The sequence below is a fragment of the Pecten maximus genome, chromosome 2 (assembly GCF_902652985.1).
Source record: "Pecten maximus chromosome 2, xPecMax1.1, whole genome shotgun sequence".
NCBI classification, from domain to species: domain Eukaryota; kingdom Metazoa; phylum Mollusca; class Bivalvia; order Pectinida; family Pectinidae; genus Pecten; species Pecten maximus.
The window spans coordinates 15,169,944-15,190,039 of record NC_047016.1 but is presented as its reverse complement, the minus strand read 5'-3'; the positions used below and the strand labels follow the sequence as shown (position 1 = coordinate 15,190,039).

Sequence of the window (20,096 nt, the reverse complement as noted above, 5' to 3'; positions counted from 1 at the left end):
TTCTTTGGTTCATTATGGATTTTGAGACTCGGATCCTGGTCAATCATACTAACAGTTCAGTAGATGTGGCTAGAGTTGATATGACCAACACGGAAACTGGACTCTTGGTATAATTGATCAGGTCACCGCAAAATTATGTCAAATGTGTTTAAGTTCGCATTGCTTATGGCCAGAAAATAATTATATGCTTACAAAGATAAAAAAAAAAAATGAGAAAAGCCAACATACAAAATCAATGTAAAGGTATTAATGAAAACAATTTGATTTGTTATAGGGTCCCTTATAAAGTTATATAATAATTCTGTTTCCAGAGAAATACTTTACAATCTACAGTGATAAATTACTTCTATCAAAGGAGATTTACGGCTTTTGGCTTATTCACTATTTCTAGAGGAATGTTCTGACATCTTAGAAACTTATTTTGTAAAGGTAGTTATTCTGGCTGCTTGATTCTAGAACTTGAATATTGTTTTAAGATCTTCCTATCTTTCTAAATTATGTCTGTCAGTTCTTGTTGTTATATTTTAAGTTGTTGCCCTCAAATGACATCCTGGTAGCAAGCAAACGCATTGTTCGAATTGTCTGACATGTACTCTCTCTCAAGTAAATTCTTTGACTACTTAATTACTGCTTTTCTCTTTTGATGGTTAATTTTTTCCTCATAGGTTCTTGCTGTCCTTTCTGTATAATTTTATAACCGGATTGTTGTTCACCAGGAGTAATTAAGCATATTAACTATACTATATATTAGAATCCCCAAAAATGTCCTTTTTTATAATTATTGGCAATTCACACTTTTTTTTATTCAAATCATTGGCAAAAACTCCCATTCTCTGAGTGTAACAAAAAAAAAAGAAAAAAAACAAATATCTGGAATTGGGATCAATGGAAAGGCTGTCACATACTACAATATCTGGAATTGGGATTAATGGTAAGGCTGTCACATACTACAATAGCTGGAATTGGGATTAATGGAAAGGCTGTCACATACTACAATAGCTAGAATTGGGATTAATGGAAAGGCTGTCACATACTACAATAGCTGGAATTGGGATTAATGGAAAGGCTGTCACATACTACAATAGCTGGAATTGGAATTAATGGAAAGGCTGTCACATACTACAATATCTGGAATTGGGATTAATGGAAAGGCTGTCACATACTACAATAGCTGGAATTGGGATCAATGGAAAGGCTGTCACATACTACAATAGCTGGAATTGGGATTAATGGAAACGCTGTCACATACTTCAATAGCCTGATATGGGGATAATGAGGAGGTTATCACATACGTACAACAGCTTGGTTATTGAGAAGGTTATCATATACGTACAAAAGCTGGGTATGGGTTAAAGAGAAGGTTATCACATACGTACAATAAAAAATGTACAAATAGCTCTGGGTTTTGTTTAAATGCGAAGGTCATCTCATATGTACAAAAGTTGAGTTTGGGGTAAATAAGAAGGTTCCATATACGTACAAAAGCTATGATTGGGTTAATGAAAAGGCAATCACATATGGACAAATTCTGGGTTTGGAGGTAAATGATAAGGCTATGACATAAATCATTGATCTGCTAGATCTTTATTTAGAAATCATACGTGTTATAATTGCAGCATACATTACGTACAAGTATATGAATAGTATAAAAACAAATAGAAAACTGGATTTCTTCTTCATTGGCATCACTTTCACATCATCCATGAGTGGATCCTGCTCCAGCGTTCTGTAAATAAAATAACAGATTAAGGCATTACTCGGGATGTATGTTTTCTTTAAAACACTTTTGATTTTAGGCCGCCCGTCTGGTTTATAGTAACGGAAAGTAACATTAAATTCCTTCATTTATTTGCTATCTCGACATAACATGTGCATATTACTGTTCAAATATTAAAACAAACAAAAAAAACAAAACAACAAAAAAAAAATCCCCTCAATTTTTATGTGAATTTTTTACCGATAAATCATACAACAAACGTTTTATTTTTCGCCCTGGGCAGAACGATGAAGATAAGTCACCAAGTCTTATTTTTCCTTACCCTAAAATAGCCCCTGTATGAGTGAAAGATCGTAAAGCGGAAAAAGTAGAGAGGATCCACCGATATGCCATGTATGTGACACTCAATTCACAGTTGAGCATTTTCTTATAGAATGTTCCGATTTCAAGCACCTTCATGATAAATACATTCGAGTCCCGGATATCAAAACTATTTTCAGTTCCTTGGATTGGAAAACAAAATTTAAATACTTGAAAGAAATCGATCTATTCTACAGACTTTGATGTCTTTTACAAATATTCTATTTGACGTTGAATATATATATCATAAAGTTCATATAATCTATTCGTTATATATACATATATATATATTGTTACTATTTTAACCAACTTTTTTATCATAATGATCTAAATATGCAATACGAATGCTTTTAACAATGACCAATTTTATCTGGGTTTAAAGTCATAAAACACAATGATAGTACAGTACATATATACTGTTTGGCCCTAAAAGACCCTAGTTGTCAAGGGACTGTAAAACACAAACAAAACAAAACTATGAGCGATACTGATATGATATTCTTTATTTATGCATATGCAGTGACGCTGGCTTCAATGATGTATAATGATAATTTTCTATTCTCGATTTCGTCAGAAATCGGGACATAAACCTAATAAGTACTTTCATTTCATCTAATCTTACATATTGAAGGGCGCTTATAACGTGAAATAGAACTTCTCCTTAGAGGAAAAAAATGTTCTCTAAAAATGTATCTAGAACGGGAAACAGCTTTATTGTGTTGAAAAGAAAATCAAAAACAAAAAATGCTTTTAAATCTGGCTGGATACTGGGATATCCAAATACATGTGACTAAATGAGCGGATCTATTTTACATGCTGTTTTAATAAATGCATACTTAAAGACGGTAATTTACCTGAGGGGGCTCTCGTGAGGTATGGAGCAGTTCCGTCGATAAAATTAGTGGATTTTGACCGACAACCTGAAAACAAAGAATAAGTTATTAGATTTATCAGAAGGACATACACTTTATCTGTTACTCGACAATTGAGGCTGAGGAAGCAGTTTTTACTTCATAGTAAAAAAAAAGTAGATAATCAATGTGGCGTGCCTTTTAGTCAAATATCAATCTTTATTTGCATTCCATTGCTGCACTGGAAGCGAATGGTCATACGTTATGTTTCTATGTAAAGCCGAAAGCTTAATTCAACTGACGCCATAACAACATCACAGGAGGTGCAAAACTAAATGAAGGAATCCAAATCACTGTTACACATTCAAAAATCGACAGGTTTTTGTAAATCAATATCAACGAACTGATACATACAAAATGCATTGTAACATACACAGGATGTTTACCCCTTCATTCCCAGATAACAAGATAGTGTGGTCGTAGTAACAGTTTGCATGCGTAAAATAATATTTCTATTTTATTGCCTAATGACAAGATAGTTGATGTATATTAAAGTGTCGTTATAACTCTTGAAATGAGTGTAAAATATTCTTACTAAACATGAATGTGTAATTTTTACATGTAGGCGTGTTTATGAAATTACATCCAATTGTATAAAAACATTCGTCAGACTTGACAGCAAAATCTTAATCATGTTAACGTAACCATCTAAGTACATATATTGAATAAATATAGGGCCGTGGTTATTCTGGTGATATGTACATACACGAATTTTATCTAACACAGATGTATGAGTTCAGAGTACGTCAAATTTCAAATCACATGTTGATAAACATAATTTATATATTTCAAGGGAGGTTATCGAGATTGTATTTTAAAACTTTTTGGCACGATGCTAGCAAATCAGGAAAATACAACCATTTTTCACAGAAAAATATACAGCATGAATATTTGTATACCTATATTTATATAATTTATATATATTGTATAACTTTCCTTGAGTGTATTACGATAAGGTATTGTCATACCTGTTTACATAAATCTTTTTTTCTAAAAATGGATCATATTTACATTACATCCAACGGTACAGGCAACAATACTAATGCATAAAAATAGCTTAAGATCTTTGTCCGTGTACTGGGAACTTGCACACAATAGCTCTGTTAATATTATTCTATTAAATACTTGTCAGGCAAAATGTTATGAATGGCAAATAACCATATGCAATAACATTATTACTTATTTATTTACTTCACTATTTTTCATTAAAATAATTTCAAATTATATGTACACGAATATAGAGTGCTTTTTAAAGATTGACTATTTCGAATTGAAATGCACACATTAACGGGCTGTAAACTGACCTCATTTGTAGCTCCGTATTTAGCGGTGTAGGCGGGTACACAGTCAACATCTTTACGATGTGAAGTTTCCAGTCTGACAAACGCCATTATTGTCGTGAGAGAATTTCCACCGTCGTATGTATATTTTGCAAATAGAACCCTGAAAAAAAATGCAGGCGAAACATAGCTTTAATCCTTAAAATGAAAAATTTTACAAAACGCAAAAAGTCACTAAAGATCGCCTCTAGATACCTCGTGACTATTTTTCAAATGATTTGAAAGACATTTTGAGGTCTCACAAAATATTGCTGCTTTTTTTTAAACTAAAACGTAATTAAATGCGGTGGAAATCGCTTGACGACAAATATACAAATATATACATACCCGACATCTCGATCAAAGAAATACTTGGATCCGTCACCAGAAACAACGTCGCCTACACTGGTTACCTCTGCCATCCTTGCTGGTGCAGGTTTCCTTACCATAGCTTTGAAAATCAGGTCCTTAGGTACACACACACCAAGAAGGAAACTCCCGCCACTAAAAAAAGTGAATAACTTGACAATGATTTTGAATATCATAAGTCGTCATCACACAACATTGAACTTATATTATTTACGTTATTTGCAAATAAATGTATGAGAACAATGTTTTATAGTCTTACATCAAATTGTTGCCATCTCTCGAACACTGAACATTACTAACTAGTTTTATTTGATAAAATATACTTGTATCAGCTCTAGTTGTATACTTACACAGCCATGTTGGTTGCACGAACTACGATAGCGTCTTTTGGCATTATTTTGTTGTATTTGAGAAGATAACCATATGCTCCGCTTGTCACTAAATTGAATACAGCTTGTCCTAGATTATCCGACGTGTGTTTGTTTGTTACTATGTTATCCGTCCTCATCATGGTCGCACTGTCTTCCCTTTCTACTCTTACAATCGCCTGAGTAAGAGATTACACAATAACATTCAATATTACCTTATATAAGATGGTTACCAGATATTGTTGTTATATATGGTCAAAAACATATATTTTTTCAATTAACGTACACGGTCATTAACTTTAAACAAGCCAGTTTTATTCTGATTATCATCTTAAATCGTTAACGTGACTAGAGTCATTATTGTTATAGTGTAATCAATAATATACATATTCCATATACAGGGCATTTATAACGTAAATGTTTCGATGTATTTGTATTTCCTGAAACTGTAAGATATATTCGTATATCGTTTCATGTCTAATGCAGACTAGGTTTCTTTTCTTTGAACTACCTGTGCAAAGTTTTCATTGCAGACAGCCATTCTCCAATTGGCTCTCTCCGCACAGTTAGGTGTCATTTGAAATGGGGTAGCCCTAACAATGCTAGCGCCAGGAACTGACGTAACGGAACCGGAAGCGTCAAACAAACGTTCCACTTTATTTCCATCTCGATAATCCTCAGGAATTTCACCCTGGTAAACTCGGTTTCCCTCGGACCCCTGCAAATAAGAGACAACGCTTGAATGTGGATTTGTTTTAATTCCGATATAAATTCCATGTGCTCATAGAAAATGTAAATTACGTAATATGCTTCCCCAATTTTTATTTTAGTAAGAAATCTTGTAACATCTTACTCTGATATATTTTCTTCTTCTTTGTTTAACATAAATAAAGTTTTCGGATCGAAGAATATGTTTTTGCAGACATTTTTAAATGATCTTACGTCATCGAAGCCAAATCCAATTCCATCTAGAATATTGTTCGGAGAGCTTAACATGCCGTTCAATGGCTGAAAGCCAATGGCCCCAGCCTCCGCATCAGCTGTGTTGGCAAATCCATTGAACCACACGTTCTTCACGATCATAGGCCCCATTCCAAAGATCAGACCTTTTCTTGGAACGGACCTTCAATTAAAGAGTAGCAGCACGTCTAATGTTATCAGGAATGCACAATGACTTAAAACCCCATAAATGCTTCTATTAACTTTTTTTCTTTACCTGCCTGAGAGTAGCTAGAATGAATATAGATCTAGATTTAAAAATATGTTTGAAATAATAAACGACACTTATATACTCAAGTTCGTGATCATTTACTTACAATAGCGTAGTTGTTGTTGTTTTTTCTACTGAATTAATGACAAAAAATATCACTTTAAAATCAATAAGCGGAAATAAATGAAGGTTGATGCTAAGTAAATTGTAAATGTGAACCTTATTAATTAGTTCTATTTTGTAATACAATATTCAAGATTTTAAGAGTGTTTTAAGTGAAGTTTTATATAAGAAAAGACCATATTTACCCAATCATAGAGTCTTCCATTGGCAAAGATCGGTCCGCCCCTATTGAGGGTTCTCCCAAGTTATCCGAGTCCCCGATGATGACAGTGTTGGTCACCTTTTGCCCTCCGGTTTTCCATCTATTTTGTCGTCATAATGAAATCATTACGTTATATAATTGCATGAATATTTCGTTAACGTACATAATTCGATAACAAACAATATTTGAGAATATCTTTTGAAGTGATATATTTCCTATTACTGACAATAACAGGCAAATTACATATATATCAGCATTAATGGAAGTGTAAACAATATCTCGATAGGGAAGCTATTTGAATTCAATGTTATATAAAGCACTGCATCCGGAAAAATTCTCCATCCAGAAGTTAGATGTATTACCTATAAGAAATAACTACTGGCGGTAAACAGTAAGTATTTTTGATTGCAGTATAATTAATTTTGCTATACGGTGACTACCTCTCAATTTGTTTTTGAAGGGATCTAATATCTTGTGCAACTTTTGTACTATTCTTTGAGATTGTAAATGGCAGACACTGGTTGGTGATTTTTCAGTCACAAATATTAAATGTAACCTGCTTGTCAGGTTTTCATTAATTAGAATAGAGTCACGTGCATTTGATGTCCTCTAGAAATGCATTATTGAAAATTATGAAATGTATATGTTCTTGACCTTTTGCATATCCCTATCCAAATTTTGGCATTTAAAATCCTTTCCCAGTTTTGTTCTGACCGCCTACTATCATGAACATTGTATGTCCTTAGCATCACTGATGGGTCATAGAAAAACGAAATAGCTATATTATGCAGTGTAATTCATGTTTGCTCTATTGTATCTTTTGAAAGGTGCTAATATTGTGTGTCTTTGGCACAAACCTTTTACCAACATAAATAAAATAGGACATTGGGGTCGATAACTTTGAACAAACCTCAGCATCTGTAACCCCTGCGCAGAATCAGCAATCCTAAAACAATAAAAAAAGGTTATTTAATCACGTGGTATATACATAACAAATAAGTATAGCTTTATTGTGGATGTTGATTTCGGAATAGATAACGGGTGTTGAATGCATAACTAACCAAAAGAAAAGTCGTATAACCATAAAGAACGCTGGTACTATTTTTTATAATGATATAACATGTTATGGTAATATTCCAAACATATCCTCAAAATTACTTACGATGAGTCTATAACTTCTATGTAACCTCTCATCAGGGCATTGAAAAATCTGTTCTTGTACGCTGTAAAAGAAATCATACTATAAAAGAGAATAACACAAAATTATTAAACTCTTGTTGGAATGATACGGTTATAAACAAAATAGGGCATTTATTCTTATAAAGATAGGCGACCAACAACAGGTACTCACTGAAATATTTTTCGAAATGTTAAGCTAAAATGTTATGTTAAAAAAAACACTTTCTCTTAAATTAATGTAAAAAGGTATGGAAAGGTAGTGTCATATCTAAGCGCGATCATGATATCGGACATATGTTGTATACATGTAGATTCATATGGTGTAAACTTCTTTTCTGTGATACTTCATGATTTCGGGTTAGTGAATTTTTCTGCTTCGATGATTTTTGAAAAGTTACACGGCTAATTCTATAGACGAAATTGAAGCATTTGTAACGCTACGGTAAACAATTACCAGCATAATCTCATAATTACTTACAAAAAATTGATAACTACATAGACGAATTTTATAAACGATGCTAACTTTATGGCCGAATTTGTGGCATTCGTGACCATATTGTATTTGTGATGAGGTTCCGATTCCATATCGACTGTCTGTTTCGAGGTAGACTCACCATTTGTGGTTTTCTCTAGTATCATTACCTGTAAGTTTGATGATTTCGACCTTCTTGCTGCCAGAAAACTCGTCGAGAGGGTCGTTCCATGGTTCGTACCTACTGTTTGTTACTCGTGTTCCATTCTCGTCCATCGTGTCGTCTATCTTGAGACCGACCTAAATGATAGGAATTCAGTAATTGTTCATATATTTGTCTTGTGGACTTATTTTGCTTTTACCCATATTGAAATATATATATCACAATATAAAATTCAGTGGCTTTTTCACATTTAAAAATATATAATTGTACGTGTATGTAAATTATATGTGGGACAAAACAGCTATAATTTTTGGACCTAAAACAATAAATTATAATACTATTTGGAATAAACAAGAACGTTTAGAACAACAATATTAGATAAAAAAAGTTAACTTACTAATTTGTTGGAGTGTGCTACATTATTGTAGAACCAGGTGATTGCAGTATGGCTCGCCTCTTCCACCCCCATGTAGCCCTTTCCTTTGGACGATCCAAAAGGTTCATAAGGAAAGATATACCAGAATCCGAAACCCTATAAATGTACGTATCAATTAAAGAAATCTGAAGATCACAAGTAGTACTAGTGTTTTCTAGCACTGTTTCTTATCAACAAAGTCTACAACGTCGTCTGATGGCGTATTAAATGCACGATATTTTCGTGTTACATTTCAACTCAGGTTCTTAAACTTGATTTAATGATATTGATGGCATGAATATATGTTATTTAAATCCCTTTACATACATTATCCGAATTTGAGAAATATGATAATACAATATGTCGAGTTAAAAATCGTCCGCTAATTATTATTGCGTTGAGTGCAGTTTCTGTATACTGTTTGAATATGTAGAAATTAGCAGGTAGAAGATATGATGACGATCGGGTTGTATCATAAAACCTCTATACACAAGCTTACCTCTCCGCCAGCTGCAACGTTGTTTTCCATGGTTGTGAGAGGGTTAGTTATCCAGAATGTTGTCGGGCGTCTGTAATGTTAAAGTAAGTTTGTAATTCACGTCCTGGAAGTATTTTATGAATATTTAAATAAATTCTGCTATAAAAAGTTCATAATCTTTTTTTTTTTTTAATGTTTGTGTATAAGAGTCTCACATGTCAGTCGGGATCAGATTGCCTCTTGTCTGTCCAACACCAAGATTGCCGTTGAATAATGTCCTCTTTTCCCCGCCTTCTTCAAGAAAATAGCCGTGCCCAATACTCTTAAAGCAGACATTATTTGCTACCTACAACATGGCAAAATGAAATTAAGTAAATGTTGCAGTTCTCGATACACGATTGTATATCAAATAACGTTGTATTTATCTTCCTTCTTAATTTGATCACTTTGACATGTCAGAATTAAAAAACAAACAAGTTACGTTTTTTTTTTTGTTTTTTTTTTATACATATATCCTTCAATATTTTGATGATATTTTTACTAAATGAAAAAAATATCAGTACCGTTGTCCCATGTGTCGCATGGACTGTTATGCATCTGGCATATGAATCGTGAATGGAGTTTTCGCGAGCGTACGTCGGATTTGGATATATCTCCATGTCGTCTACATCCTCACACATGTGCCAGTGGATGGGATAATTACCTGCAATGGAGAAACGATGTTTTACCCGTTTTATTCATGCCGGATGTGATACTGTATTGCTAACTAAATAGATAATTCTATAAAAATACAAAAGCAAATGTCATAAAAGGCATTGAGTTACGGATTTTCTGGATGGGTTGATGGTTTCTATTCGGATATGGTACGTACTGTAACTGTTAAATTGATGGACACGACAGATCTGGATATTTTTTTTTTCTTCTCTTAATCAAAGCTCTTGAAATAGCACATCCTTGTTCATATACACCAAAGGAGGGAGCTTAATTAAGGTGTAGACACTATCTATAGTATATGTGATGTACACATACCGTTGTTACATCGTACATAATACTGAATGGACAATCGATGATTACATTAACGGTGGTTATTTCAAGACAGAAAAAAAAGTACAATGTACTGTGATAACATGCATACTTTAATATAATGTCTCGTTAGTTAAAACATATTTAATTCAGCACTGGAATAGAATTCAAAGAAAGATATGATATACACGTATTTCATTTTTTCTAAGAATGAAGTGATATACGAAAATTCTCACTAAATGCATGTAATATTACAGCCACGACTAACAAATATTAATATACTTACCAAGTTGCATGGACTGTCCCATACGGCGTATTTCCGCTCCTTCGATATGGAAGTCTTTGAATCCTTGCAAGACCTGTACAATTACATATGCCATACGGTTATATATTTATAAACAGTTAATACCGCCAAGAAAGTCCTACACTAGAAAGTAATAATGCGTAAAACAATGACATCGAGAGGGATTCCTGTTCTTATATAGAAATTATATTAGAATTGTTTTAATTGGTCGTTTTAGTAATAGTGCTCACCTTGATGTGTCCGCCAAGCTGATCGTCACCAAGTGTCATGTCCCCTTCAATGATGACGTTTCTACTGAGTAGTCCTACTTCAGCACGCATGTCCACGTTCTTAGTGATAGCAGCATAGTGGTTGAATCGCGGTGATACTATCAACATACCAAATACATACAACAATGTCAGCCAACACACACAAAAAACGAAATAAAAAAACATCAGAGATTGCTGACATTATAGGCAGTGAAGCGGGGACAAAATATGAACGAAATCACAGACTGATGTCACACAAAAGTACAGATTGATGTTGCACAAAAGAAAAGTTATGTACACAAAATTACAGATTTTCTGTTACATAAACAAAACAGATTTATGTTACACAAAATTACATATTCATGTTACACAAAAATGGCAAAAACAACAGTACGAGCCTAGTAAAACAATCGGAGGCAAAAAGCAAATAATCCTGTTCATTGTTCCATGTACCGTCAATGATAAAGTAGAGAAATAGGATGAAAAGATGTTATTTGAAGATCCATTCGACATAAAATCAAATATCCATTCAGCAGACGTGTCTGTCATTCTTCTCATTTCAGAGTGTATCACGTCTTGGAATTAGATGAAAACCCTGATTAAATCTAAATGATGAAATGTAACGTACAAGTGAAACTTACAGTCAATTCTGAACTGATTGTAGTTACAGCTGTCACAGGGAAATAGTGTGCCCACCTCGACCTGCTCCCAGTCATAGTCCGTAGACGTGATGAATACTTTATCACCTGAATAACAACAAAGCATAATTAGCAAGATACCACGCTACATCTACCTTAACACACTTGGATCAGTTTTAGCATTATGTTTGTCACCACAAACTATGTTTTTCTATAGTTTTAATCAATCCTTCTGAAGAAAGAGTATGGAGTATTACTCAGGAGAGGTATCTTCTTAAAGTTTAAACAATGAATGTCTTACTCAGTTACTATGAATTGATGTGAATTATATATTTCGAGTTCATTGTCTAATTTTTGTTATATGTATAACTACATTAATTTTTGGTAGCAAATTATAAAGCTTTCAAGCAATGCATTTTTTTCGAAGTACACAGCTATTTCATTTATGTTTATATTTCATAACTAGTTAGCTTTGGTGTATAGACAATATGTGCACACATTTTAAACTTAACAGATATAAAGAATATATATTATGTAGCTTGAGGTACCTGTATGCCAGGAAGTGACGTTATCGCTGACATCGAGAATAGGGATGGATCGGTCAGTATCGGTCACCTCAAATGTCGCGGTAGACTGCCCAAACCCAACTGATCTTGTGTAACTCTCCACGTAGAACTTCAGACGCATGTCATCAGATAACAAAGTAGCTGTGGAGGTCTGATGTAACCCCCCAGCTTTGTAGGGGTTGAACCCCTCCACAGTCTTTGTGGGATCTCCTATAACCGTCAGATCAAACATGTAAACCAGTAGTGATGGTATAGCATTATCTTGACAATTTTCAAAATCTTCACAAAATCGACAGGTTATTTACAACAATGATTGCTCAAAGATTAGTTAAATTGACATCGTGATAAGAAAAACGTTCAGATAAAAAACAAAGAAACAAATATTGAAAGCAAAATACATGTAAATTTAATCAATCAATATATATCCGTGATATAAAGGCATAGGTGAAGGGTACCCGGGTATAGCCGCCTCGACGGTAAAACTATAAAAAGTGTGTCTATGTCTTGTATATTATGACGTGCATATGTAGATATTTCTGAACATATTTCTCAATAAATCAAATGGCTAAACTCAAGTACATTAGTAATCCTTTTTATCTTTCAATCGTTTTACTAAGCGTTAAAACAGACATTAAAACATAAGCTTAAGGTTAAGGTACAGCGGTATTTCAGTGAAATATAATTTATGATTTAAACTCACTTTTGAATTTCAAAGAACAGTTTTTTATGGAATGTGCATGGTGTAAATCAAATAAAGCAATATTATTATATAACATCATAAATATCTAGCTGTTGTAACAGTAATAATCCTTAAAAACGTTATTTATGCATCAAAACGAATGTTTCCAATCTATAGTCACTGAAAATATACCTCTATATATTCATCATTGCTCAAATTCTTAGAAAGGCACTAATCAATAAAGACCTACCTTTTACAACGATCATGGCAAAACTGTCGTAAAACACCAAGTCCCTGATTTTACTGTTGTTTGTAATCTTTCCAAACCCTAACATTTCAACAGCATCATAAAAACGACTTCTATCAAAAGCATTTTCTCTGTCAATGATGAATTTTCGGACCGCCAGCATTACTACGTTTCCATCAGGTATGCCTAAAATAAATACAAATTATCAAATGATTATAAAAGTCCAATTGATTACTCATAATTATAGTGTATGATATTTGCGTGGACGATATAAGATGCATGGCGAAGTGTACAGGACGTTCCTATTGTCGACTAGCATGATGCCAGCCATAAGGTAATGAAGACCGAAACCACATCAGTCAATATTGTATGGTGAAACCGTTTTATAATTATCTATAGTTACCAGTAATATAGTCGATGAAGCTCTCTATTTCTCTGTCAACTGCTTTCTGGTGAGCCTTGCCAATCCCAAATTCACCTCGTGGTCTGTCCCTGATTCCAGTGACAGGGTTGTACGAATTTACTATGAATCCCCTTGTATCTGCTTTTTCCGGTACCTTAAATAAGAAATTATTAACCTTTTCAAAAGTGATTAAATTTCCGCCAAGTTCAACAGATCATGAGTGATGAAAGGGAATAATCATACAAAATGCATGTACAGTAATGCTTACACAGACAATACAAACGAATGCAATGTTTACCAGTAATTCAATATTATTACACAATCAGCTGTTATGAACTTAATGCTATACGAGTTTTTTTTATAAAGTAATGATTCCGTCTTACGGCATCATAAGAGGCGAACGCATCGTCAGTCAATTTCTGGACAGGAGTTAAAAGTTTAGTCCACGAAAGTTTCCTTTCTCCATGAATCTCAAGTGCCCCATTAACATCAACGCCGATGAACTTTCGTCCAAATCCGGGTACAGAGTAAGTGTCTTGGGCGGTCCCTAAAAATAAACGGAAATAAAAACAAACATGCATGTCGTAGCTATTTTAGATAACGTAAGAAATAAGAGTTTTACTTGGTTAAAAATAGTTTAATTATTCTTGATGGCATTCATAGTCTTACTTAGAGAATAAACCATATATCAAGTGGGCGGGGCTATGTTTTTAAATTCGAGAATATTATATCCGGCTACCTCTCGCATCTTTCCAGGTCAGATCAGGAAATTGAAGTGACTGAGATCGGTTCGTATAGTGCTATATCAATTTCACCTTCCGACCAATTTGTTATTATTATATCAAATCACTACATACAGTATTAATCCTATTAGATCAATACCTGATCTCGGTAAGTAAAGTACCTAATAGTTGAATCGTTGCTTGTCCTTCGTAAAGACAATCTTCAGACCCGATGTCCATTCTTCCGCCTTTGATATCAATGTATTTCGTTCTAAGTGTCAAGTCGCTATTCGGTAAGAATACCAGCTGACCTCCGGTTACTATGGTGACGCTGCTGAGGTCGACGCCGGGACTTGAATCTAATGCTATCTTGGTATCAATGATGACGTCGGCACCTTCACCTGGGACCTGATTTGATATAAGCAGCTAGAGTCAAATAGGGGATTCTTTTTGTAAAAACATGCTCGAAATCCGCGTTAAACTATATATCAATATCATTATAACACATTAGGCCTTGGATTTATAAAACGATAAAAATAATATAGTTGATGATAACACCGAAGATAACGTGGTTCCTCTAATTATATTGAAAGATGCTTATATATTCTGTGTCTTTTGTTTAATCCTGCAGGAAGTCTTCAAATATCCCATCGCACTAAAACTATCTCCGAAATCAGAAAATATACGGAATTTCGTATGTAAACCTTAATATACATATATTTCACTGGTATTAAGGGGTAAATATATGTGGAGTGGTACTGTGTATTAAAGTCTACATGTAATGGTACAATTGGCTATCTTATGTATGTCTAATTTGCAGTAATTGTACGGGAAATGTAATTTCACAAACTGTATTGTACCGTTAGCAGTAAAACATCGCCACATGTAAAACAAAATATTTTTGTCAGAAAGGCGATGCATCACTATTCACTACATCCAAATCTTAATTTGACAGTGCTAGCCATACGCTTTCATGTAAAAGATAAATATTTCTATAAATATGCAGTGCCATTAATTACCAATACCAATAAAGCCTTTATGAATTATGGTTGTCAAGCTATAAATATAATTTTGTGCCAGCGACTTTAATTCTGACCTAGCACTGGATCATTTAAAAGACTCCCAACATGTTTTTGTGACTTTGGAGATGGAACATATCATATTCATATCTAACTTCGACATTGCGAGTAATACCTGGTACGTATGTTATCACATAGAAATATGGGTTTGATCGACAGGATGTACATTTACATATTAAACAAATTTGAAAGTGTGATCAATACACTGTCAACAATGAAAATTTAGCCAATATATGTGTTGACAGTATTTTATTTTATAAAGGGGGTATCTTTAATGATACATTTTTTCCGGGTCTTGGTAACTTTATATAACATCAGTTATCAGATGCAGTATGTGCACAATACACTAGTGCATATAAAACAAGTGTTAATTTTCAACAAAACCGTGTACATACCCCGTTTGGCCATGTAGTAGGGTTGGACCAATTTTTCAGACCAGGTTCTTTATCTGGGCAAGCTGCATGAGACACTATGGCCCAAAGTAGCACAGGGAGGAGTCGTCCAAGGACCGCCATTTCTTGAGCTGTATCCCTATAGACAGTCACGATATCACCAGGGGATATGCATGGACTGGTCAGTCCTTTAGCCACTTGCTATTTATAAGGTGATCTTTAAGCTTGATTTGCGTCGGATTAAGTTGATTTCATGATTTGGTTGTATTGTTTAATTCCAATATCCCGATGACACGATACACGACCAGTATTGTATACGCCGCCAGGTAAATACACAGTCGAATAACATTTGTGACGAGTGTGCCTATGACAAATCTGTTTTCGTGGTCATTCTCTGGTCAAATTGCCCGAGGGAAATTTCTCAGTTTGGTATTGGTGTAAGCGTAGCACTCCTACGAGATGGCCATACCTCCGTTAGTTATTGTGTGATTTATTATTCTAAACATTTCATGGATTTATGAACAAAAACTAGATCGTTAAACAAATACCTAGACACATTTAATTACAATTTAAGGAACAGTGACATATTTGTCACGACAAATATCTTTCAGCTAGATTGTATATGTAACAATCTTAACACCTATACATTAGGTGTAAGTGACTGGAAAGTGTTTTCTTGTGGCGGCAAATAAAGTTCCGATAAATTTAGACAGTTTACACACGATTTGGAAAATAACAATTAAAAACCTAGGGAACAATAGAAAGGTGACATTGGTAATACAAACCTAAAATCAGACGGTCTTTGAAAGAAACTTGTGTAATAGGACAATGTAAAGCATTAAAGAGACAACCACAATTACATACATTACATGTAGCATATAATTTTGTAACTGTACATATTTTTGCGGTAATCATATTTTAGCACTTTTCATGCGTAATGCATTCGCTTATCATTGCGCTAACAACACTTCCGCTACATTGTTTTCAAGGGTTAGCGGTTTATCATTTTGCTAATATGTTCTTATTTGGTTCTGTACTATAATTTGAGTCTGTCAAAATTACGTTTACTGCAATTATAATTTCACTAGATAATTTAGACCTCTCTATGCCCATTGCAATCGTGCTCGTAGCGAGAGCCTTTCAAATTCGACGTAGGTTATGGAGTTCTCTGCTTGAGAATGCTCATTCTGAACTTATCTATATCGTTCGTGGTACCCCTAAACTGCAGTAGATGCACGAATTGTTTCGGACTTTAAATTGTTCAGCATGTTAATCATACTCATTGATACCAGTGTAGTGGAACTGGACCGGGTCGATCATCGGCGACCAGGTAGCTCAATCGGTAGAGCATCCGGCTAGTGTTCGGAGGTCTCGGGTTCGAACCCCGGTCTGGCCGTGCATTTTTCCACTCCTATTACATTTGGTGCCTGTGACCAAACCTTGTTTCAAGTGAGGTGAATACTTGACAAGGGGATACCCGAACCTGGGTTGTGAGTTGTGAAGTCTTCGGGGTCGAAGACTTAAAAAAAAAGGAGGGAAGAGTGTAGCGGAACTGGACCGGGTCGATCATCGGCGACCAGGTAGCTCAATCGGTAGAGCATCCGGCTAGTGTTCGGAGGTCCCGGGTTCGAACCCCGGTCTGGCCGTGCATTTTTCCACTCCTACTACACAAGTATACTTTTCTATTCCTCATCACGCTCAACAGCCAACAGAGGACCATTGAGAATGAGGATATCTAGTTTAGATAACCATGGAAACTCTCTCATGGAAATTTAATTTATATAGCAGGCCTCCTCTTTTTATCATTTTTTATAATGATTTTTGACCTTGTGTAATATCGATTCTTCACTGTGTCCATTTGAATTGAGGTCACGTGTTGATCATTCTTGCGTATCCATGGCAATGGCGTTCGTTAAGCCTCTTCCGGGGCCAACTCAAAATATTCATGGTTTCAAACATTCGTATGAAATATGATGTGTAGATGATTATTGTTGACATTAAGAACGGTTAACATGTCCTATTTCTGTGTACTCCATCACTCTTCGCCGAACTGGAAGAGTTCGTTCGGTACTATATCAGAAGCAGATAGTTTGTTTACAAACATACGTCTGACAGCGTGTGAAGAAGGTGTTTACTATCTCGACAGGTTCACCACATACTAGTGACGTACGCGGTTTTCCAGGAAGTCCTATTTCCCATCGTTGACTCTGAGTCTGAATAAGCTATTTGATTCCTTTTTCTTTAATATTACATGGATGTTCATTGGATTTCTTTATCTAGATATAATATTTATAGTACCAATAAGTTTCAAGCTGCTTATATTATTTTGATATCTAAAGAATCATTAATCATTCTGAATGTTGAATATTATTGTAATAAACGTAAATATATTAACATATTACAATTTCCACTCGTAGTGTTTCCTGTACAATAATTGTAGTTTGTTCGTTTTGTTCCATGTATTGTTTACATAAGCATCATGTGACCCAACTATTGAGAGCATGTTGCACTACGTCCCATTTTATTTTACAGTGTGGTTGATACACGTTTGTAAGATAGTCTGCTTTGTACAAAAGCTTCTTCGTCTGTAATGTTTATGTTGTTATATATAATATATTCAAGAATTTTGATAAATGTGGGAAATGTTATGAGACCTATAAATCATTTCTGGCTTTTAGCGACCACAGTTATGTATAAATTAACACATACCGTACATAGTTAACATGGTATCAACAAAACCGAAATTTCAAGTCATATGACATGGTAAAAATTTGGTCAAGTCACGCCCACTTTTCCTGAGGTGACATACGAAAGCTATTTATATAATTAATTTGATAATCACAAAAAATATAAATGTGACACATGAAAACTTTCCCCGAGGCAAAGATTTCCGTCTTATGTATGAGTAATTCTGCTATCATAGGATAGAGCATATATATATGATGTTTAGCATATTTTACTGAATATGCATATAAATCTCCATGTAACATTGCCCGTTAGTATCTTGTTTAATGTAATTTAAATATATACATAAGAGCCTCTGTGTAACATTTTGCACAAGTATCTTTTTTTAGTGTATATTATGTAAATGCATACATCTCCGTGTAACATTGCCGCTATTCTTTTGTTTAGTGTATTCGTAGGAACCTCCATGTAAAAATGCACGCCAGTATCTTGTTTAGTGTATTTTATGTATATTCATAGGAACCTTCATGTAAAAATGCACGCCAGTATCTTGTTTAGTGTATTTTATGTATATTCATAGGAACCTCCATGTAACATTGCCCGCAAGTATCTTGTTTAGTGTATTTTATGTATATTCATAGGAACCTCCAGGTAAAAATGCCCGCAAGTATCTTGTTAAGTGTATTTTATGTATATTCATAGGAACCTTCATGTAAAAATGCACGCCAGTATCTTGTTTAGTGTATTTTATGTATATTCATAGGAACCTCCATGTAACATTGCCCGCAAGTATCTTGTTTAGTGTATTTTATGTATATTCATAGGAACCTCCAGGTAACATTGCCCGCCAGTATCTTGTTTAGTGTATTTTATGTATATTCATAGGAACCTCCATGTAAAATGCCCGCCAGTATCTTGTTTAGTGTATTTTATGTTTATACATAGGAACCTCCATGTAACATTGCCCGCAAATATCTTGTTAAGTGTATTTTATGTATATTCATAGGAACCTCCATGTAAAAATGCCCGCCAGTAACATGTTTAGTGTATTTTTATTTACATACACACATCTTCGTGTAACATTGCCAGCTATTATCTTGTTAAGTGTATTCTTATGTTTCACGAAATAACTGAGAATATCATAAATAATTCAGAAGATCAGATACATAACCATTCCGTACATGTAATTTATCACTTCATCATCGAGATGGACAGCGTAATACGGTCATCTTAATGTCCGAGGTAACCCCAAATTGCCAGTGTATAACGTGGACTTTATTGATCCGTATGAAGGTTGCAGAGGATTCACTAAACGCTTAGCAGTATGTTCATTTTTTTTTTTTTTTTAATGTTCATAAATTGGTGGTAATATCATGATACGACAGTGGTATTTTCGTAATGAGCAAAGTTAACTGTGCCATAATGCCTGGCATAATTTAATTGATTATATCATACATAGCGCCCATCATAATTGAATTGATTATATTGTACATAGTGCCCGACATAATTGAATTGATTATATTGTACATAGCGCCCGACATAGTCAAATTAACTTATCGTACATACTGCCCGACATAATTGAATTTATTATATCATACATAGTGCCCGACATTATTTGATTTATTATATCATACATAGTGCCCGACATTATTTGATTTATTATATCATACATAGTGCCCGACATTATTTGATTTATCATATCATACATAGTGCCCGACATTATTTGATTTATTATATCATACATAGTGCCCGACATTATTTGATTTATTATATCATACATAGTGCCCGACATTATTTGATTTATTATATCGTACATAGTGCCCG

General features: G+C 34.2%; 1 protein-coding gene across 1 annotated transcript; it reads right to left on the bottom strand.

The window, feature by feature from the left end:
- Positions 1-1,565: 1,565 nt before the first annotated feature.
- LOC117319062 (protein DDB_G0287365-like) lies at positions 1,566-15,918 on the bottom strand. Its single transcript, XM_033873952.1, has 24 exons — positions 15,591-15,918; positions 14,299-14,524; positions 13,778-13,941; positions 13,395-13,548; positions 12,995-13,177; positions 12,048-12,275; positions 11,503-11,607; positions 10,844-10,980; positions 10,596-10,668; positions 9,850-9,989; positions 9,502-9,632; positions 9,308-9,377; positions 8,791-8,925; positions 8,401-8,530; positions 7,742-7,802; positions 7,490-7,525; positions 6,563-6,679; positions 5,987-6,167; positions 5,556-5,762; positions 5,027-5,223; positions 4,656-4,811; positions 4,293-4,431; positions 2,932-2,997; positions 1,566-1,726 (listed from the first exon to the last, which is right to left on the bottom strand). The coding sequence occupies exons 1-24, from the start codon at positions 15,708-15,710 to the stop codon at positions 1,697-1,699; spliced, it is 3,186 nt and encodes a 1,061-aa protein (XP_033729843.1). The 5' UTR covers positions 15,711-15,918; the 3' UTR covers positions 1,566-1,696.
- Positions 15,919-20,096: the final 4,178 nt, after the last annotated feature.

Bases quoted from the DNA above. Each gene is read 5' to 3' on its own strand.
- LOC117319062 (XM_033873952.1), bottom strand. From the start codon at position 15,710: ATGGCGGTCCTTGGACGACTCCTCCCTGTGCTACTTTGGGCCATAGTG. The intron at 14,525-15,590 runs GTATGTACACGG...ATATCAAATCAG, and splicing joins CTACTACATGGCCAAACGGG to GTCCCAGGTGAAGGTGCCGA. The intron at 2,998-4,292 runs GTCAGTTTACAG...CTTTGTTTTCAG, and splicing joins AATACGGAGCTACAAATGAG to GTTGTCGGTCAAAATCCACT.